This window comes from Opisthorchis viverrini, assembly GCF_000715545.1.
Source record: "Opisthorchis viverrini unplaced genomic scaffold opera_v5_342, whole genome shotgun sequence".
NCBI lineage: Eukaryota > Metazoa > Platyhelminthes > Trematoda > Opisthorchiida > Opisthorchiidae > Opisthorchis > Opisthorchis viverrini.
The window spans coordinates 234,289-252,378 of NW_008752002.1; the positions used below are offsets into that span (position 1 = coordinate 234,289).

General features: G+C 44.7%; 1 protein-coding gene across 1 annotated transcript in view; it reads left to right on the forward strand.

Moving 5' to 3' along the window:
* Positions 1-18,090, forward strand: part of T265_10209 (hypothetical protein) — a gene marked incomplete at both ends in the record, with an annotated part of 71,239 nt that overhangs the window by 5,144 nt on the left and 48,005 nt on the right. The window contains 5 exons of the mRNA XM_009176514.1: positions 3,463-4,315; positions 4,941-4,982; positions 7,971-8,148; positions 15,223-15,468; positions 17,070-17,198. Coding sequence (XP_009174778.1) covers positions 3,463-4,315; positions 4,941-4,982; positions 7,971-8,148; positions 15,223-15,468; positions 17,070-17,198 — 1,448 coding nt within the window. The remainder of the gene's footprint in view (positions 1-3,462; positions 4,316-4,940; positions 4,983-7,970; positions 8,149-15,222; positions 15,469-17,069; positions 17,199-18,090) is intronic.

The window sequence follows — 18,090 nt, forward strand, 5'->3', positions numbered from 1 at the left end:
AAATGTGAAGGAGAAAGAAGGGAGGCGTCAGCAGTAGCATGTTTTCGCTTACCCGCCCTGCTGTATGCAGCAAGTAAGGCGACCCGGCTGATGGCACCACGCGACGGCCGATGTGGCATGAGAGTATTGTTAGTTGTGTAGGTCATGGTTGTACGAGGACTGGGATACTGTCAGGAGGACGATTAGGGTCCTCAATCAAAGCCTTTGGCTCAAAAGCCTAACCACAAGGCAGCGGTGTTTGGCGGGGAAATGCAAATGCATTACCTTTTCTACGGAACAAGTCGCCATACATGTTCCAACCCCCAACCTGGAGGGCCAGGAGACTGTGTTTGTCAGACCTCTAACCATTGACCAACCTGGTATGAGAGACTCTGTGAGTGTCGCGCGGACACCCCCAGTATAGCCCAATGGGTCTCTGAGGTACACAAACCGCCACACCACGGTAAGGTCCAGTCTCTTCGTGACATGTGAAGTTAATGCGTGGATAACGAAGATAGTGACAGCGTTTGCCAACCTGTGTCATGGCGTCGGAAACGGATTTCGCAGAAACTAGGGAGCCATTTATACGAGGTACATGTAAGCGACGCCTTACGTTTTGGCTGTGAGGCTTGGGTCCTCCGGTCTTAGGATCTTAGGCGTTCTGAAAATTTTGGTCACCTTACCATATCTCCGTATCATAGCAAGAGTTCGCTGACTGCTGTGAGTATGCAAGGAAAAGTTGCGCAAACGAGTACTTGGTAACGAATCAGAATATTTAGAACGGCAGATTAAACCTATCAGATTAAGGCGGCTGTGACATGTAGCACGTATGCCAACCGCAGTCTACTCAAGCGACCGTTGTTTTCCGTTCCAAATCATTGTTGGAGAAAAGTTGTTTGGTTAGAGAGCTTGGCATTACAACGTGAAAAAGCGCCTACATCCAAAATGATTGTGATGTGATCTTCGCGCTTTCCCGGCCGGGCCCACATGATTCTGCTTGCTTTTGCTAGAAACCCTCCATGACATGGCACGCAACGCAGTGGCGCTACCGTATCTATTCTCTATGTTATTCTGACTAAACGGACAGCGGCCAATATCATAAGGTCTAGAAATCTCATGGTGAGTTGAGCCGTGTATTCTTATTGAAGTGTGCTGGTTAAACGCTGACGTGCAATGGTGCGGACGCTGGTTGTAAGCTGTATAAGATCTCCACAGTCGACAAAGTGGACCTGGAGTAAGCCCCTTGAAACGTCACTAAGTAGTTTATCTTCAGTGCAAACGCTTCGGTATTCATCGAACAGCTGCTTTTGTTTCAGGTAGCTGATACGGTACTCGATAACTGGTACTCCACCCACTTTAAGTTCTGCTGAATTGAAAGGTGTTCAGTTGAAATATCCGGCCAAACTTTCCGGTGCATTTAGAGGTGCTAACTACTCATTCGAATCCACCCGTATGGTGTAGTGGGTTTCGGCGAAGTGTTATCCTGATTAGCTCTGTCTCACTGCACACCAGTGGAATCGCAGTGATAGTAATTTACAAAACAATGGTTTCCCGTCATTTCTCCTTATGATAGAAATGCCTTTCCAACACTTTGAGTCCCTTTTCCTAGTTAAAGAGCGTCGAGCGGGATTTTATCTCGCGTTTTAGGGCTCTCGCGTGCGTGTTCACTTGCGCAGGATTGGGTAGTGATGCTCCTGGAAGCATTCGCCATCTGACCCAAGAACTGCAACTGCGGTTTCTGCCATTTCGGTTATCCTGTCGGATCGCCACAAAGTATCCCCGTAGTTCTGTCGCATGCAACCTTTGGCGCACACACTTTTGATGCCACACACCCAATATACAGATTAAAACCCTCAAACATAAGTGCGCATTAATTTTTGGTGAATTTAAGAGCTGATGAATAGAGAACCAGGAGCACCAGCATGACAGGTCGAGGTAACATCCTCCAACCGCGAATGGCAGGCAGCATTATCACGTACAATGACCAACAGTCTGAACGCAAGTGAAAGAGGAGCTCCTGCATCTATTGATATAGACGTTCACTCTTACATGATTCTCGTTTGCGGTTAACTTCACCGGGCTACCGATGGATAACGCACCAGTGATGGACAGCTTCTCTTTGCTACTTGACTTAACGGCGCGCGATCGTATACCTTTAACGGGTTGACCCATCGTTCAGTCGCGGAAATGATTTTTATTGGTTTCACCCACCCTCTTATAGATAAAAAACTCTCAAGAAGTAAATTCATATGGGCTTATCATTACCAAGAGAATACATAATTTGAAAAAAGAGCAGGTAGACAACCAACGAAATAATTTGATAAATTCGCAGTACCCATTTCTCATCGTGATGCCTCAGGTGAAATGTCGACAAAGTTACGGTTCTTTTCAAGCCAGCTGACCAGTTCGCTTACCTCCAAATCATTCAGTGTGCGTTTCCAAATTTAGTTCCACCCAAAAAGATCAGGTCCTTCGTTTTTACCCAATAACAGTTTTTTTACACCAACTTGTTCATCTGTAACACCATCCCGGTGTCTACGTGCTATCTGAAGGAAGCACGGAGGCTGAAACACTGCTAGATTGCCCCAGCCTAACAGGAGCAGTCGAGATGCAGAGGTTGAGCTCGAACCACGGTCAGTAAATTCGCGCTTCAACCACTGACCCATCTCGAGCTCACCGAACAATGCTGCTATCAGTTCGCCTTGGTCGAACGATTCCTGAGAATTTCCTCTCGCATCAGCTGAATGCACTACTTCGTGTCTTTCCAGTACTTCTGTACCAAAGAACGGTTTCAGAATGATAGAGTCCCTCTTTCACTTTCGTCGATTAATTTGTTGGCCTCCACTTTGTACACTTGAGATCGACCAAACATAGTGCACTTCGTGAATGCTGAGATCCGCAATTAGTAAAGTCATTGGCCAACCACGGAGAAGTTAGCGAACCAAATTGTCTGATTTTGCGTCTGTACTAATGAGCTCGGTGGTTCATCAATTTGGTCATACGCTAGAGGGTGTTCGCCTCAACTCGATCACTTGCCCAACCCACCCCCACAGTTCGCAGTTTTTCTACCATTAGGCAGAGCACAATTGTGGTTCCCTCACCTCACTTCCTTTCTCAACCTCCGGTGTTGGTTTGTTCCGATGTCCAGGTCCCATATTAAGGTCTTACGACCCAATTTGACGTCCGAATAGAGGCCGCCAACCTGAAGCGTACTATTAGTTTGCTGAAGCTAAGTGTGAGAATGACTGAAAAAAGTATGGGAAGGATGCCCTTCACCTTGGGATCATTAATCCATTCTCTGTAAGCTCTTGTTGCTGCAACACTGATTGTGGGGATAGCTTTTATCATCCTTTGTTCTGCGTGTAGCACAGTATCTACCGATGATTCTGACTGAAAAATTCCCTTGCTAGCTTATTTGCTGACTCGCTTGCCTTTCAGTTCCTGGCCGCTCATCATCGCCCATTTCTGTATCTCTGTTTACAGACACCGGTATGACCGTCAGCTCATCCGTGGACTCTGCACACGCAGGCATTTCTCAGTCCGTTATTGAATACCCGCGACTGTCGTTGACTCTCCGACGTTTCAGCTCTTTGGCTGGTGCCGAAACCTCTGCTTCTGTGTGTTGTAGTTTGGAAGAAAAATTGGTCGAACTATCCAGCGGAGTACTTCCAAAGGCCACGAACTTTTGCAATCACATCCTGAATATATTACCCAAAGATTTACGTCTGGATGTTCGAAAAACCGTTAGCGATGCTTTTAGAAAATACGTGGACTGCTGTTTGTCCTTAGTTGGTCAGGATACCGTTGATCCTGGCGAAACTGCCAGATTTGCTTCCGTTTTATTTTTCGCATATCTCGGTCCAAGCTTGCTCGAATTGCACGACCGTGGTGTATTACCAGCAGATTTCTCACGTCATTCTATGATTCGAAATAACCAATCGTCACTCCTTGAAAAGTTGGGCGGTTCTGGTGCGACAGACAGCCAAAAGGCGTGGGCTTCATTGTGTATTTCTTTGGGCATCTTTTTGACCAACCGTGTATGGGATTCAGTCAGAGATGAACTAACTTCACTAATGCGTAGATGTCGGGTTGCTGTCGAGGCAGACTCCTGGATTTCTCTATTTACCCTCGAAACCCCACCAACCAATCAATTTGTGACATCTCCTGTGGTGGACTTTGAGCTTGCCTGGGACGCAGCTCGAATTTCTCGAAATGAACGAGCACGGGCATCTTCCATATTATTTCACACATTGTTCTCATGCGCAAAACACAATACACAAAACAGACCGGATAAAACAGGAATAGAAACTGAGTCAGCTGCCGCCGAGGTTCTGAGGTTAGTGTTTGAAGTCAATTTAATACTGCTGACCTTTTACGAACCTCCCTAGAGTTGTTTAGAATCTTTGTCCCTGTCATACACTTTCTGGTGCTATTAGTTCATCGTATTTTCCTCATTTACAAATGACTGGTCATCTGGTAGCCGCTGCCCCCTCTGAGAACGCTGCATGTCACCTTTCGCTTGTGTATGCGGCATTGTTTCCGATACAGCTGTAACTAATATTGGTGATTTCGTCGGTTTATTTTCGGATTGGTTGCCTGTCCACTCGTCCTGCACAAAATACAGCAAACGCTCGTAGAAACCGGATTCTCTAGTTATCTCCGCATTTGCGATAAGAACTAGGGTATGCTTGCCTAATGGTGGTTTGGGGGATTTTCAGGTTCGAAACTTCATTCAAGCTCTGCCGCCTGCTCTTCGGACTGCAGTGGATGCCATATAATCCATAAAAGTGTTCACAGTTTCAAACCTTCAAAACAACTATCGCCTACCACCCTTTGTCTAATCAGCAGCGATTCAGCGTTACAAGCATAATCCACCTAAGCAACTTGGATTAGTGGCCCATTTTGCTTCGACTTTCTAAGGTCGACATAAGTGTCCTTTTTTCTTTCATTTTATGTTCTAGCCCGACCTTGGTTGTGACTTTTGATTTTACTGGTGATTTTAGGTGTGCTCTGCAATGTTTTTTTATCACAAAGATTGACTGTAGTCATTTCACTTCAATCAAACAATTTATTAGCTCTAAACCGTGTAACTTAGGTACATTGGTTCTAGCTGCTACGGTTTCGATCACCAGAAAGTGGGAGAGTGAGGCATGCAGTCAAATATTGGAGGCGATGGCTTGTTCGATTAGTCCGGCAATTGGGTAGCTACGCATTGAAGGCTTTGATGCACGAGCGCCTCTGACTGCCCGATTGGGCCATTCCTGCATGTGTCATTAACCATTGATGAGTTGAGTCCCGGAGCCCCTATCCAGGAAGGTGGCAGTTGTCGACCTGACTAAGTTTACCGTTTAGCGTCTTCATACTTCATTGCCAGGCCATACACTGTCCAACTCTCGGTCGCTTCCACTCCACTCAGGGCTGGGCGAAAAGAGCTCTGCGAGGCAGACGGTCTTCTGGGATGTGAACTGCATGTCCTAACCAGCGTAACCGATGAAGCTTGAGTAATTCATCTGTCGCCGGAAAGTTCCTTCTTCCTAAGACCATCTGGCATACCTCAACATTACTAATCCGACGTTCCCACCAGACCTGACCAACGCTTCGGAGACACCGATGATCAAACACTGACATCTTCCGTATGCCCTCTGCACTTAGAGGCCACGTCTCTGATTCACAAAGCAGTGTTGATCGCACTGCTGCTGTGTAAACTCTATCATGGACAGGCAAACTCACGTTACGTCGGCACCATGGGTGTCGGAGGTTGGCAAAAGCAGCCCTGGCCTTTCCGGTTCTCATCTCCAGCCAGTCCATCGGAACTTATACAGCTGCCCAGGTAAACAAATTTATCTACCATGTCGACTGACTCGCCTGCTAGCATGAGGTGTGGGTTTGATTCCATCCAGTCTTGTAGCATCACATTAGACTATGCAGGTGTGAAGCGCATACCAAACTGTGCGGCAGAGTTATTTAGGTTATTTAAAATAGCTTGCATTTTTGAAGGATATGAACCAAGGAGAGCAATATCGTCTGTATCCTCGATGTCTGTAAGAGAACGTCCCGGGAGCATTTCGACTCCAGAGGTGTCAAAGGCAAGCAGAGAAACTTCAAGCAGCACATCAACAACGAAGTTAAGGAGGAAAGATGAGAGAGGACAGCCTCGTCTTACACCACTGGACGTGGTGAACTCAGGTAGAAACCTGCCGTATACTCGTACGCGCCCACAGGAGTTGGCATACAGTGCCCTCGTAAGGAAGCGAAATTTGAAAGAGACATTTTGATCGCCAGACACTGCCAAAATTGCTGACGACCGACAGAATCGAAAGAAGCTTTCAAATCCAGGAAAACGACCGACGTGGGACATCTGAAGGAGCGGCGCTGTTCAAGGATTTGTCTCAAGGTAAAGATATGGTCGATGCATCCTCGACCAAGGTGAAACACAGCTTGATTCTCATGAATCTGTCTCTCCCCATAATTCATCAACCTGCGCAAAATAATGTCAAAGAGCATCTTAGATGCAACATATACCAGGCTGATACCATGGTTTTCACATGACGTTCTTGCTCCCTTTTTGCAAACTGGGATGACGGTGGATCAGCTCCGTTCGGCCAATATTCTTTTTTCGTTCCAAATCTGCAGTAGGGGTGTCAGACTGTTCACCAGGACCTCAGCACCTTCTTTGAAGAACGCAGGGTGTAGATCATCCTGACCAGGTGCTTTGTCGCGCTTCAGGATTGAAATCTCACGCTGAATTTCGGTTGCGGATGGCGGGTTGGTGTCAATGTTCCATTTGGGACTGCTTGGTTCTTCCAGCGATAGTGTGAAAGGAGACCAGGTGAACTGTTCTTGGAAGTGCTCAGCTCATCACCACTCTTCGCATATTGTCTTACTGAAACCTGTCTTCTTTTGACCGTTTGATTGAATCAGTTGAAACAGTTCGGGCTGTTGCCTGCAGCGAAAGCCTTCTCCATCTCCTGGGCCTTCGAAACCCACCAGTGTTCTCTGTCATTCTTCAAGCTCATGATTATTCAGTGTTTAAGGCATCTGCGTCTGCCATAGTAGTCGCTAGTTGCCAGTATGGTTTTTCTGGAAGATGTCGAAGATATCCAGTGTTCATTCACTGGGATCAGATGACTCTGACAAACAGTTCTGAAAGCTGAAAACACAACTACTTTAACTCGCCCCCATTCAACCTCCAAGCAATCTTCGTCATCCCCTTGACTATGCGCTTCTAGCCAGATTAGCTCGATACTCTTCAGCTGCTGAAACTTGTCGAAGTTGTTGAACGGAGGTGCCCTCCTTTGGCACGCATAATGCTGATGGAAAGCGAAGTGATAGTCGGGCCCGCACAATAGCATGATCAGAGTCAAGCTGCGTACACCAAAAGGAACGACAGTCTTTAATTGACGTTCTCAATCGGTAATTGAAAGCCACATTGTCTAATTGGGTCGACGACTGTCTTGCGGTAGGGGGTCCCCAAGTAACTCGATGTGAGCGTTTGTGTTGGAAGTTCGTACTGGCCAGGAACAGATGAAGATCTGCACACAACTGAGGCAGTCACTCCCATTATCCGTACACTGGGTATCGACTCCAAATCTGCTACCTGACTGTGCTTCTTCCGAGCTTATTCATCTCAATTGGGTTTTAATATCAACTGCCAGGATTACTATATCCGCCATTTTTGCTATGGCTATCTGTCAAACAGCAGTTCAGAATTTTAACTCAGTCTATTCTTTGTCCGTGAATACAACTGGGCGCATGAAGTACCTAATGCTACCTGGTGCAGTAGACACTGGTAGCTGTGGATAAGTTGTCCAGCACGGTTAACTTTTCAGCTTAGGATTTCTGTACATCTTCCGCTTGACTTTTAAAATATCCACTTAGTTCACACTTCAGCATACGGTTATTTGGTGATGACGTGCGAGTATGCGTAGTAAACGACATCTGTACTCCACAGTTCCAATGCGAGGATCTTCTCGTTTTCATTTACCTCACAGGCTTGCTGTTTCACAATCGTTGCTTGGCAAAAAACCCACCGAGGCTGTCGATGTGACCGCTCTGATAGAGGAACTCACAATGCCGTGTACAGCTTTGGAAATGTCGACTGATCAGCTGTTAGATATACTCCTTGAGCTGCTCAAGTCCTCTCGTTCAGATGATGAAATTCAAAATGAAGTAAGTGAACGTTAACCCACCTTCACAACAAACTCATCATTGTATCTTGATGTGCACAGCATTAATCATGACAAGTCATATTTTAACTTTTCTTTACAGTGAGTCCCTGGTTTCAGTGGAAACAGAAAATCCAGAACTGCTTTCATAGTTCGTTATGGTTATTCGTCAGGTGTGTTAGCTGGGATGGCGTAAACTGGCCAAGAACAAGGATAGAGGTGAATTTTGAATCTACCCATGAGCGACTCCTTAACATTAGAAACTCAACACGAAAGCCTGAATCGTTGGTTTGACTCAAAATTACTCAGCCTTAAAATGAAATGTCACATTCCGATACATGCTGACAGATTGTAAACTGCTGAAATACATGCGCCTGACACTGTCACCAAGCAAACCTTTGTTTTGTGGGTGGTGGAATTAAGATTTAGATTTAAGCTAGCAAAGGAACTGTTTCTTTCGGTGTCTGTTCCATTATTTCTATTATTCAGGTCTTCGACGAACTTCTATGTAATGTGACCTTTCTTAACTAACTACTAAAACGTTAGAATACACACCACAGGGAGAAGATTGTCCAAATATACGGTAGGGGTCTTGTTCACTTTTTTGTTGTTCTCGCTATACAATACATTGTATGGCTCGAGTGTCTTCCACAAATAACATGCGTATGTATACATGCTATGTGTATACGTTACAAAACTAGCTGAAGTGTAGTACCTGATCATTTGAGAGAACACGCTTAGGCATAACTTGTTCATTCTTCTCAGACACACTAGATCAGCAAGTTTCGATTGATAAAATCCAGTATTTGTGTCCTCTAACACAGCAACTGATCCCCAATGATGATGAGCATGCGTATGTATGTGTAGACATACACGCAATATACGCATATGTATGTATCCGCATCTAAACTTACTCAGCTGTGTGCCATGGATAGTTCACATCGAACGGACATACATCTGTTCTGTGTAATTTGAGCACAGTAAGTTCCACACATGTCCAAAGGAAAAAGTAAACGCTCGACGCTTACCCTTCTAAAACAAACTGGACCTGTGCATTTTTGTTTCGGTTTGGTTCCAGGTAGAAGGCTCTCGTCAGCAAAAAACGTAATGAGGAAGATCGTTCAGTATTTTACTCGTGAAAACATTGTCTGGGGAGTTGGGCGATAAAGTCGGTGAATGAACCTCGGAGGTCCGAATCACGTTCGCTAATTTGCGTCACTTGTAGCGCCAAAACGGTATATCACTGGGTCTCAAGGGTGCGTTTGCCAGGTTACAGTAAGCGCTGTATTTTTGTGTAGTTGCGAGACGTGGCCTCTGCAGATGAATGATGTGAAATGCCTTCAAGGTTTTGGCCACCGATAGCTCAAAAGCGTTGCTGGTGTCGGTTGGCGTCAACGAATTCGTAACGAGGTAATTAGAAAACGGGCATTTGGTTGCTAAAGTACTCCAGTCGCTAAAACCATCGAGCACCATAAACTGCAGTGGTCCGGTCATGTGCTACACATGCCGAAACACTGTCTATCAGGATGGATGTTTTTCTCCGTGTCTCCTTCAGAATGCGTAAATCGTAGGTGGACAACGTATGGCTTAGCCGATGGACGTGAGGGAGTTAATAAAGGGCTTGGGTGGTAGGCTTGTTGTGATAGGCCTTCCAGGACAGAGTACCTGTGAACCTTCCAGCGTTTGGCTAGAGACATTGCAAAAATGGCGGCTGATCAATGTCAGTGGCTTTCGTGTTGTTAGCTTCTTTCCAGATTGCTTGACCGAGCGTTTAAAGGTGTATACACCTCAGAATGCCTGCGATAGGTCAACACTAAATCCTCCCCCTCACCCGCTTTTTCCTCTTTTTTTAACCACGGGCTCTAAATATGGTTGGATAAACTTTGTCATACGACAGTGAAGCATTCGTGTCAACGCGGATGTTGCTGCCTATGCTGATGATGGGGAGATGGCTTGAACAGCAATTTGACCAACTCCTTTAATTGTGGCCCTTAGTAACGACCAAAGTCGCCTTCGATTCGGCTCATCGTTGAGCGGTATGGCCGTCAAAGTCGAGCCGTGATGTTCCAAGTAATATCCTTCGCCTGTCTGAAGCACTGTGCATAAAGCGTAACATCGAATTTCCCTCCTTCGATTCTCTTTAACCTTGTCATCGACGTGGCCACAGAAGCATCCCTGCCAGCTTCCAATTCTTGCGGACTCGAAGTGCACTCAGGATATGTGCTCATAGAAACTGAATACGCAGATGATGTGGGTCTTTGTCAGTTGGCTCCGATGTGAATGTGGACACTAGAACGAAAGTAGAATTCACCACTCTATTATGACTAATCGTGGACAGCCTTAACAGCAGCACACTTCAGTAATGAGCGGACAACAGCATTTTTTGCATCTTCCGATAGACTTTCAGGCCCTATTAGAATACATCAAAGAGACTAATTGGTTGGATTCAGTCCATATACAGAATTTCATGCCAAAATGTACATTTTTACATTTCCATACAATCGTTAGTAGAGAAAATTGGAACGAATCAAACAACGTGAAATTATTTACTGTAGGTTTTCACCCAATCAGAAGTTACATCCATTAGGCGCAGCCAAGCTCGGAAGGTGGACCAGTGTGTGACGATGACCGTGAAACTCACGCGCAACGTATGATTCAGGCAGCTATTATGTATGGATCTGTTGCACCAGTCTCAATCTTCGTAGATTGTATTTCCCATCTGCGTTAGTGCCTAGGAACTTCCTATCCGCACAGTTAGGGTGAGACCGTCATAGCTGTTTCTAGCATTCGCGTGAAAAGTAGCAAGACTGCTTATTGGTTCTGGGAACCATCATCTACCTGTCTATGATATAATAGTAAACAGGCTATCTCAGACCAGTTCTGGTCCGTGTGGACTTCGTGCAGCTCAAAAGCGTATGGTTATCCTACCGGTGTCACAACTTACTAAGAGTATATTTGGAACAAAGTTTTCTCCACTTGGTCACTAGTTTTCGCGCGGAATAAATTCTCCGGATGGTACATTTGACTTGGTCGAGTTCTCTGGTATTCTGTTAATAGATCTTATGCAATGAATCCATCCGTCCAGGCAGCCGTCATTGCAAAATCGTACATAATTTTGTCCACATTTCTGTTCGCTTCACTTGTGTGTCGTATCTTCAGTTTAATTTGCTGTACAAAGGTCGCTTCATGTTTCAATTGAACGAAGGCGGTTGTGGACTGTCGGATGGTTCACAGCAGTCTCAACGTGGCCTCTCTTGGGAAGGATTCTTGTGGAGATTGTGGCTATTAACCTTCAGAAGATGCAACACGAAATGAGAGGGCCATGTTGTCGGACATGGGTAGCTGGGGCTGGGTCGGCCACAAATCTTAAGGTTCGCTGATTTGCGATAGTAGTATTGATATCCCGTAGTAGCAAATTTTGGCCTGCGGCAGAGTTCTCACAGGTTTTGGCAGGTTTTCCTCAATCTAGTCTTATGGCATCATGTTGCTGTTCCTCCTGGATTAGGCTGAACTGATGATGTTTATATTTACTAATTTGTTAACCCTCCATGAATGAAAGCATTGTCACATCAGGCTACATGAGGCACATGTACCTTAGTTTCTACGTGGTTTGGTTTACTACGCATTCAAATGTCGAATTGGTAATGGATAATGATGTCGTCGTTGACATTCTCAGGAGGCTAAATCATTGTGGGCACACAAAGTGACCCATGTTCTCGCTCTGCATGTTTGATACCGATGCGATGAAAAAATTGAAAACACTAGTCGTCAGTGAATATATGGTTAGTAAGAGACTGTGTATTCTCTCACTGCATGCATTGAGCGAATATCTCGCTTGCATAACCTCATGACTAACGGCGGGGTCTTCCATCTGCTTGGAGAGGTTGAATGAATGTACGGCGAAGAATTTGAGGCGGAATTTTTTTGTCTGGCCAAATTTTTAGTAATTCTAACTTGGTGGCAACTAGGACCTTCGTTTCAACGAAGATTTAGTTAGTTGAGTTTACTTTAGTTAGTACCGGCGATATTGGGTGTACCTGGTTTGATTCAACGCTTCCCCTTAAACAATAGTCGCCTTTCGGCCTATCGAATTTGAAGCGTTCACCTGAATAAACTTATTGCAGCTAACTCGGAAGCCGTGAGGAAGTGGCTGTAAATTTCTACTCAAAAGCAAAACGGTGTACAACAGTTCAGTTCGGTGAAACTGAAACGATCGTTTCCGTCGTAAACTGAAATGCGCCGTTTGCAAGCATGGTTCCGTACAACAGCTGCATCAGCCTTTCTAATGCGAGTCTAGGAGCGTCGATTACGTTGGCGCTGGTTATGGGCACAATCTATTCTGATGCGAACCCAGTTTACACCAGCTTATTTCTATCTTTCCGTTCCTGATTCCATCGCCCAGAAACCCAAAAATGGTACTGTCCTTAGGGTTGATTTAAATGAGGCTACCATTGGTAGCACCCGGAAGTCGTGTAAAAACGGGAACTCAACCTACGATGGCGAAACTCTCTCCCTAGTGTCTTTTCTCTGGTTCTTCTATGCATTCGTTATCATGTGTGTTTCAACCATATTCATTGGACCGCATAAAAAGGATGTTGCGAATGTTTTGTTGCAAGTTTCAGCACTCGTTATACGTTATTAAAGACGAGATCTACTCCTGAACTTAATCTCTTATTGAAAAAAATAGTTTTATGAAATGCAGCACTATTTTTTGAACCCAAATCGTGTACTGTAGAACATTTCAATTTTCCCATGTTCAGTACCCTGCAACACATTGTAGACACGTTTTATGCGTTTGTGGTTGATTTCTGTGCATATTGCCAGTAGCGATAGTCAATCTTTCGCCTTGTGAATTTTCAGCTGTGTGAGCTGATGGGATGGGATTATGTGGACCTGGTGTTTTCGCTGTTACATGAACGTTCCACATGGGTTTCTGCGCTTGAGGAACATAACGGTGAGCATATGTTTAAGCTTGATGATAACTTTCTTACCAGTGTGGGACCATCTTGATTGTCAAGTGGCATTGAGTCATCTTCTGCGGGTTAATTACGTTCTTGATCTTACCGTCTTACTAAGCCAATGAAATAAGTGAATACCATGCCTTCTTGCTTACTAATGCAGATTTGGCATACCCCACCAGATCCACATCAACTTTATTGAACACTTTGTCTTCAGCGTGAAATTATAAGGTCTTAGTATCAGTAGACCTTGTGGAAGAAACACAACCGTGCAACAAAGAAAGGCACAGTGTCATTTGTCAGAATGTCACTATAAGTCTCCTTCCTCGATACGCTTCTCGCTTCGTGTTCTGTGCTTGCAACGGCTACATAAGACGGCTCAAAGTAGCCCAAAACTGAAGGCGCGAACTTCCCGACCGGTAGATTCGTGGTTCGAAACCTACCTCCACACCTTGGCTGCTCTAGGCTCTAGGCTTGAGCCCTCGCGCTTTCTTAAGTTAATATAACGGCCAGGCACCGCAAGACTGAAACGCATAACATTTTATTCAAGAGGTGACACTGTAAGTTGTGGAACACAATGTTATCTCGGAACCTACCTCCACACCTTGGCTGCTCTAGGCTCTAGGCTTGAGCCCTCGCGCTTTCTTAAGTTAATATAACGGCCAGGCACCGCAAGACTGAAACGCATAACATTTTATCCAAGAGGTGACACTGTAAGTTGTGGAACACAATGTGTATCTCGGAAATTCCGGTGGTACTGACACCAGCGTCACAACAATGTCAACGAACGAATCTCAGAAGCCAGGATTACGTTCGCCAAGTTGCATCCATTGAGGCGTCAAAAAGCCATATCACTTGGTCTCAGAAGACACGTGCATAAGACTGAAGGAGGGTTTGTATTGTTGTACGGCTGCAAAACTTGACCACTTAGGGCGGAGGACATAGGACTTCTTCAAGTGTTTGACCACCGATGTCTTAGAACTATAGCCTGAATCGACTGAAATCGAGAGGGAGATTGCGGCTAGTTTTTCTAAGAACCCCCAGTCAAGCTAGAAATGAGTGAGCTATGTTCAGCTGATGGTAACGTCACGAGTTTTGAACGCGCAACCCGGCAATTTTGGCAGATATCTACCTGGGTTGGGACAATTCTTGTCGATGGTGATACCGTGATAGAGCAACATCTCAGTCTGCTTCCGGTTTTTTACATTCCGGTTATGGTATCTATCTCTGGGAGGCAGGATAAAGCTAATCAAATGAACTGAGCGATGCTGAAATTCATGACGGCAGTGGGAGCGTGACGTTTACTCGTCATTTGCCATGAATACCGAGTTATGGTTGTGGGGAGTCTGGGTGGCTCCTCTGATGGAAGCCCCTGGTTGCGGCTAATTATGACGTACAATACTCAAAATACCCATACTCAAATACTCTGAAAGGAAATATTTAAATTAAACTTCTTAATCATTAGTTGCCGATCCCAGTTCCGTTACTTCTGTGATGCATATCGCTTATCTTTTCAAACAGGGACAAACCAGTTATATAATCCTGCTTGGCATTTCAGGATAAGCTAACCTAATTTTCTACAAGTTCTAACTTGAATATCAGAGCCTTTTGATTTCGATCAATGCAGGGAAGAGTTTCATCGACGGCTTCTTTGACAATTTTTTTATCGCCCCGTTTCGCTTTCATTATCAGCACTCATGAAACACAAGGGACCTGCGAACACCTCCGTAAGTTCGTGGCTTCAACTGTCTATTTTGTTTCCTGTTCCTTTTAATTAAGTGGTTTTTGTGGGGTAGCCTCATGACATCCATTTTCCTCTTCTTCTGATTAGAAGTGTAGGTTTCTCTCTCATTTTCTGAGCCTCATCCAACAACATCTTTGTCCATTACTCTTCGAATTGTCAGGAGTTGATAGCTTTGTGATTATAACCTGTTCGACTTGGCTGTACCGATTTTTGGCAGCTGTATATCAATTTTTTCATGTTACACAACGGACCATTTTTCACTTGCCCTATAGCACTTCGATAACTCCGTGTTTTTCCTTTCTCGTTTATGAATTGGGTTGAATTTGGTTTTGAAGGATAAAAAGCCGACTTTTTACCACTAGTCTCTTTTGTACAGGTGTCAGACGAACGGAGCGGTGAAAGTTTTGTGAATCGTTTAATTAATGATCCCGCAAGTGTTGCCCAATCAAGGGCTGCAAAGATGGATGCTAATTCTCGGGATACAGCAAATCGCCTTAGACGGGCAATGGAGAGTGGTCCATCAGTGTCTACGCGGGTTGCGGATTACATACGCTCGTTGCCATATGTCTATGATTTATCCGCAGAAACACGTGATACCCTGAATCTCTCAGGAAGTTTCAAAGTAAGCATTCTTATTATCTCTACTTTGTCTTTTGTGTTTATAGGCTTGAATTGATTGTACTACTCAAATTCTTTTCCAGTAGGAAGATCCAATGTTGAATTGGAATGCGCAAAGCAGCCGCATGAAAATAGCAAACAGACCAGAGATTACGGGAAAGGGATGCGTGATTCCTCGAAATTGAACAGTTTGAGCTTGACGCACTTTACGAGCACAGGTTTTCGCACGGGTAACATGCATTAACAACAGTTTGATTTTACCCCTTAAATATAAGACAGAAGAGCTACCTGTTTCACTGAGGCTACACTGCTCAACGTTTTTAGTCGGGGACATCTGTTCCCCAAGCGGTGCTTGCGGGCAGCAAACTTGTTGAGTGCAAATCGTGAAAGTGAATCAGTTTTTAATTTGATTGACATAACTTATTCAGTTAATCTTAGCCAAAGTAAAAGTTTACTCAACTCCTGAGTTTAACCTATCCCCGACAAGGATGGAATATTTGTACAGTGTATGGTATAGGCCTTCCGGCACTTATAGAATTCCTTGGCAAAGTGAAATAGAAATTTGCATCTTCAAACTATTCCAAATCTCCATGGAATAATTTACTGGCCAATATACGACCGAAGCCTGCTCAATCTGATCGGCAATAGTAAAGCAGGATAACCACACAACAATGCGCACCCTAATGATGGTCCATTGTGAGTTTGTCGTAAGCCAGTTGTTTCCAGATTCAATTGTCGCCGGACCGATTTCCCGCCGTTTTTAATAAGATTTCATTAGAATGCAAAATTCAGTTTACTGAAATACAGGAAAGTCTAATCGGAAGGGGCCACACATTGGTATTTGTACTTGCCACTCGGTAGCGAAGCTACGCGCAGCTGACCGCATAGACACCGGAGTGGCAAATTGAGGGGGCAGACCATCATGAACGACCGTAACTAGCATGCAGTTCGATAGCCTAGCATCGATTTACGTCATGCTGTCGATGATGATGATAATGATGATGATGGTCATTGCTATCGATGACACTTCTGCCACTGTCGGGATTCATTCGCTATTTTTGTCGCTGACACTACTTGACAGTTTCATTTTTAACTCTTGTACAGAATAGGGGAAGAGTCCATCCAGACTGTCCCCGTCTCTGATGCTTGTGGTAGGCTATCAATAAGTCTTCTTCCCATCTTCCTTTTGTGGAGCCTGGTTTTAGTATATTATTAATTATAAAGCCAGGAGGCACCAATGTTCTACACTGCAGTTGATCAGTTTGGCTAGCACTACACCCACTGCTGACTCACCTTACATAAACGCCAGTGGCTAGTGCTATTCCTTGTTGTCCCGCAGCAGATTGTTCTGAGGATTAATCAGTTGGGGGCCTGCGGCAAACTAACGTACCAATGGTTGACCGCGGTAAGCTAATCGCCCGCAGCAACGAACAAGGATCATACTTCACTCAGGTACAGTTTTTCGCTTTCCCCGATTAGGCGAATCCTGTAGCAGGGGTCAAGCGGTGACCGAACATGGTTTAAATTTTGTGAAAACTGGCCGACGCTCAAACCTAGGGATCACAATCACTGACTTCTGGATACACCTTGCTGGTTTTTCCACAGCTTCGACTTCCTGTTGGCACGGACTTCAAACAATTTCCCTTGTGGGATCATGTCAAGTTCCCCGTGCCGTCCAAGCCACCTTCCTCAGTTTTGGATGCACCGCTTGTCAAAATTTCCTCCTTGGATCCGGTGAGCTTCGACTCCAATAGTCATAAGCTGATACTTTCAGTTGGTAATGTGGTATCATTTGTTGCGTTTTGCCTGTGGAATTGTGTTTAAAAATCAGTTGAGCTCCTCGTTCTTTGTAACACCAACATGTTACTTCGGAGTGCTGGTGCCATATGAATTTTAGTAGCGTGAATTTTTAACGTTTTACTGTCGTACTATGGTCTTGTTGAGAGTTTATTTTCACAGTTGTTCCGTGATGCTCGAAACTACCTACGGGGCCATCATTTTTTCACGAGTTTGTGCCGAACATAACCCTCTGAGTTATTCGATGGATATGATCAGACGAGTGGTTTCCAGTAAAAATATTAAACTAAAATTAATAAAAATACGAGAGGTCGAGAACAATGCTACATGTACTATCTTGTGCTAAGGCCGTGGTCTCAAAGCAAGGAATTGGTTAATCAGCCTAAACGCACGACCTAGATGTCCTATCTGACAGGTAACGTGTAGTCTAATTCAACGACGGACGGTCAGTAATAATTGCGTTTATGATGTTCTCAGGCAACTGAATGTGCTGCACAAGGCCGCCTCATGTTTCAGTCGCTACGATATTTGAAATATTGCGATACATGTATATTCGTAATGTACTACTACTCATAAGGTTGCTGAAAATCCGTCGACAGCCCACGACCGGTTTCGTCCTTGTTGGGGCTCATCAGGTAGGCGCAGTCCCCGGGTTTCCGTCAACCTTATGTCCTACTTGAAACCAAATTGCACGAAATTAGCGAATATACACTCATCTGCAAGCTAATTTGGTTCTTTCGAGAGACTCACCTGGAACTCAGCTGAATCTCTCGTTTATGGTGTTCTCAGGGGAGAACATCTGTTCGCCTAATTAATGGTATTAACAGAT